The sequence below is a fragment of the Cyprinodon variegatus genome, unplaced genomic scaffold, assembly GCF_000732505.1.
Source record: "Cyprinodon variegatus isolate N-32 unplaced genomic scaffold, C_variegatus-1.0 Scaffold406, whole genome shotgun sequence".
Classification (NCBI taxonomy): Eukaryota; Metazoa; Chordata; class Actinopteri; order Cyprinodontiformes; family Cyprinodontidae; genus Cyprinodon; species Cyprinodon variegatus.
The window spans coordinates 518,633-523,074 of NW_015150859.1; the positions used below are offsets into that span (position 1 = coordinate 518,633).

At 40.2% G+C, this 4,442-nt stretch overlaps 1 protein-coding gene across 1 annotated transcript in view; it reads left to right on the plus strand.

Moving 5' to 3' along the window:
* LOC107093059 (F-BAR and double SH3 domains protein 2-like) overlaps window positions 1-4,442 on the plus strand; it is a 45,665-nt gene that overhangs the window by 6,220 nt on the left and 35,003 nt on the right. Inside the window, exons 3-5 of the mRNA XM_015387878.1 lie at window positions 1,463-1,517; window positions 2,266-2,394; window positions 2,479-2,601. Coding sequence (XP_015243364.1) covers window positions 1,463-1,517; window positions 2,266-2,394; window positions 2,479-2,601 — 307 coding nt within the window. The remainder of the gene's footprint in view (window positions 1-1,462; window positions 1,518-2,265; window positions 2,395-2,478; window positions 2,602-4,442) is intronic.

Here is a 4,442-nt window from a genome sequence, read left to right on the forward strand (position 1 = left end):
TTATGCCAATTTTCCTAATCCCTGACCGATAATTTTTAATCTAGGGTTATCTGGGTGGAGGGTAAAATAGCCTTGTTGTTGTTTTTTAGCCTGCCAAGTCGAAAAAAATGTGTCTGATTCGCGCCTGACAAAAATCCCCGGACAAAAATCATGCCATCTGGCGGAAAATCATGCGAGAATGTGTACAAAACAACAAAAATGGTGGCAGCAACGCTTGTGGGTCGTTTTCATCAAATGTCGGTGATTTTAAATTAATTTTGAGTGATAAATTTGTTTATTTTTTTTTGCGATCATTGCACTTGCCTGGCAGGCAAATGCAATGAAATTTGTACTCTCCCGACAATAAAAACTACTTGCCCCGGGCGATAGGGCGATGGTTAACATCGACCCCTGCTCTAAGCATGCAAAAACATCACTCTACAGAAGGGGGGGGCAGATGAAATTCCTGTTTCATTCATCCAGCTTAGCTTTCTAATCTGCAAAACATAAGACAATGCCTGATTCTTCCCCTGATTGTACATGCCAGAGCCTGTGCTTTTTTTTCCTGAAGGTGCATTTATCTGCAGGTATAACATCTGCTTCCCCCCCCAAATTTGTTATGGTTTCCAAATTGACCAAGTCTCTTAGAAATGTCAAAGAAGCTGCCCTTAAATTCTTCCTCCTGGCGCATCGCTAGCAGCTGGTGCCGTGACTCACAGCATCCCAGGCATTTTTCTGACCATCAAGAAAGCTGCAGCTCGGCCTCATCCAGAAAGGCTCAGAAAGTATCCAAATTGAAACCATACCAATTCTGCTTTTTGTTGTGGCGCTGTGTGCAGAAACCACAGAAATGCCTGCTTTATCAGTACTGGTTTGGAACCCTGATTCTTTTTTCTTCTTTCCCCAAATGTTTTCCTTATATTTAGCTAAGTAGGGCAGACATAGTTAGGGCTGAAGCTTTTTATTTTGTGTTTTTTTTTTTAATTAATGAAGTCATTTCTCAAACCAGTGCTCTGTTTTCACATTAAAAGAAATCAGCACAGTCTACCTGGGCACAACATAACATCACAGACCTACAAGCATGTAGGTGGAGGGGTAATGTTTGGGACTATAGGTAATTTATATCCATTAAACTGCATATCTGACCAGGTGCTAATATCCACACATAAAAAAACCTGCAGCAACAAAGGTGACAAACAACAATCTCTGGTCAAAGCATAAAAGAACAAGGTGCCGTTTGTTTCTATGTTTTTTTTTTTTTTATGTTGCAGATGATAAATAATTTATGGGTTCCCCAGTACTGATGTAAATACAGATAATCTGTTCATCCTAAAGTTATCAGAGGCCAAAGCAAATAAAAAAACTAATTGCTCCAAATTGTCATTATTTGGATTAAACCCAATTATTGCAGTGAATGTAAGAAATTATAAAAAATAAAATAAAAAAAAACTTTCTTGGTTTTAATTTGCTATTTATTTTTCAGGTCGAAGCTAAGTCTCTTCCAGTCGCGCTCCAGTCTCCAGAGAGCCAGTGTAAAGGTAGGATAACAATCTCCTGCTTATTATTTTAAAAACATGTCTCTGCCATTTGAAGCCATTTAAAGCCGGGCATACACTGTGCAATACTTTTCAGTCGTTGCACACAGCTACAGCTCACACTGCACGACGAAACCGCAAGGTTTAAAAGTTCACAGCTCAAGATTTATGTTCTCACACTGTGCGACCCGACGCTCTGATGCGATCTACCTGCTCACACTGTACATCTAAAAGCCACGTCGGACTCAGCTCTGCAGTGAGCTGGCACTACTTGAAGCTCACTAGAGTGAAACGAGCTGCCTTGGCAATTTGTGCAATTTTGTGCTGAAAACCCTTAAAAGAAAAGGCAAAGATGTATTTGGACAAAGACATGGCTGAGCAAACGTGGCTACTACGGTCTGACAATTTTACAGAAAGAACTCCATTTCACTCATTGCACCCCCGCCATGCTTCTGGGTTTACATCTGAGAGGAAGAAGAAGAAGGATCTTTGTTTGCGTACTGAGCGATTTGCCAACGACCACCTTACGACGGCCGAATGAATTTAAAACATGTTTAATTTTCTCCTGACCTTACGATTCCTGATCGGGAGATGGTCGTTAGAGGCTGATGGCCCCTCGTTCCCCCCTGTATACTTCACCATGCACCATCAGGCTGAAAGTCGACCCGATTGAAAAATTAATGACTGGAAAACGGCAGAAAATCGTACAGTGTATGCCCGGCTTAACTCTGCATTCCTGCTTTTATTTCAGCTCAAAGCAAAAAGAAGTGAATGCAACTCCAAAGCAACCCACGCCAGAAACGACTACCTTCTCACACTCGCAGCCTCCAACGCTCACCTGCAGCGGTACTACAGCACAGACCTCATGAACTGCATCAAGGTCAGGCCACACGTCCAAACAGGATCTAATTGTCAGCATGTCCTGCAGAGGTGACAGCACTCCTGTTTCTCTCCACGTGTGCAGGTGTTAGACGGCCGAATCTACGAGCAGGTTAAAGATTACCTGGTGTCACTTTGTCAGACAGAGCTGGAAACGTACCAGGCTGTGCACAGCTCCTTCAGCCAGCTGCTGAACAGCTCCAACGGGGTGAGTCTGGTTAGTCTGTGATCCTGCGTCATGCTGCCATAGTTGAACTACAGCCTGAACATGACTACAAAGACTGTCATTTGTTTTTTTTTATCTCCACATAAATTATTGCATAATACACTTAATGAGAAGCTTGTTTGATGGGTGTTGCTTTCTGCAACTTGAAAGATTGCTGTTTAACTCTTAACAGAGCAGCCTTATCTAGAGATTTTAAATAGAAACTGCTCTTTTAGGGTAAAGTCTCTCCTCCTGTGTTGCAGATGGAAACAGTCAAAGTCAGACACGAACACATTTCCCTGTAGTCATTGAGGGCAACAGCTGCAGTTAAAGAAACAGAGCTGATTGTAACCTTCAGCTGAGCCTTTAGTGCAGCCAATCTTAAGGTTATTTAGTGCTTTTAAATATTAATTTGTTCAGAATGATGTATTTGCTTCTAAAATGTAATGTGATATCGTTTGGTTGTAAATGAGACTTGTTGGGTAGTTTGGAAAAGCCTGAAAAAGCTTCTAACTGAACCATTCATTTCTATGTATGGACAATTCTGGCTTAAAATGGGTCTTGTTTGGGTCACCTTCATTTTTCCTTCTTAAAATCAAAATGAATTACTAATTACAAAAAGTTCTTTAGAAAATAACTTGTATTTAAAGTTGTAGGGAAGTCATATTTAAATGTCAAATCATTCTGGCTTAAACATGGAATTTCCCATTGGGAACCTGCTAGCACTAAGTTGCTAACTGGTTAGCAAGATGCTTCCGACAAACCGGCCACAATCTGAACCTTCCGCCTCAATAAAGAGCAATAAAACACGTTAAAAAATTTTACAAAGCTGCATTTGAGAAGAGAGAAATATTATAAATATCATTAAAAGCTGATTTAATGTTCCCACCGAATAGAGAAACGACATCTGTTGTTTCCACTTTCAAAAACTGCCCTTACTTGTTTTTCTTTTTTACTCAAATTAACCAGGAACCTTCGTTATAATGTAAACAGTTATGAAGGAACCCTCAGGTTACTTCCTCTGGAACTAGTTTATCTTTTTATAGCTTAGCAGCAGAAGTACACATTAAACACTGACATTTTTTAAAAAGAAATATATGACTTCATGAAAGCACTTATGATCATATAAAATAATTTCATTAATGCATAATGATTTTGTCCCTCCCTTTGTGTTTTTTTTTTATATACCTTTATTTTTACCGGCAAGTCATTGAGAACAAGTTCTTGTTTAAAATGGCGACCTGACAAGTGGAGTAACCACTTAGGAAAAGGGAAGTAGGGCTAAAATAAATACAATACATTTGTAATACATGCATAAAATATAATTTAAAACATAACAGACAACCAAAAAATGATTATGTAGAGAAACCGCTCCAAATGTCTGTGAACAAGGATGATACAATTTTTTTGAAGGATAAACTGAAATGAGTCTATCCAGTTTAAGAATATTTTTGCAGAGCGTTCCAGTCACAAGCGGAAGCAGACTGAAAAGAAGCAAGAACAAAATGGTGTTGGTTTTGGGAATAAGTAATTGTTGATGAAGTGAAGGCTTGGTGCTGGAATGACAGGCTTTAGGGCTGGAGGGCTCCTTCGGTGACAGACTGCTGCACCCTAAATGCACCAGGGAGCGTTATCACAGATCCTTCCTCCCAGCAGCTGTAAAGGTCTGGTTATCTAAATAAAACATGGATGACGGAGGAGACTCATCCACGACCTCCGACACTAAACTCTCCTCCTCTTGCATGTTTCCGCTGTCCATAGCGTTCCTTGAGCGTCGTTGCTAAGTGCTACTTGGTTCCAATGGAATTTCCCATTGGGAACCCACTAGCACTAAGTTGCTAACT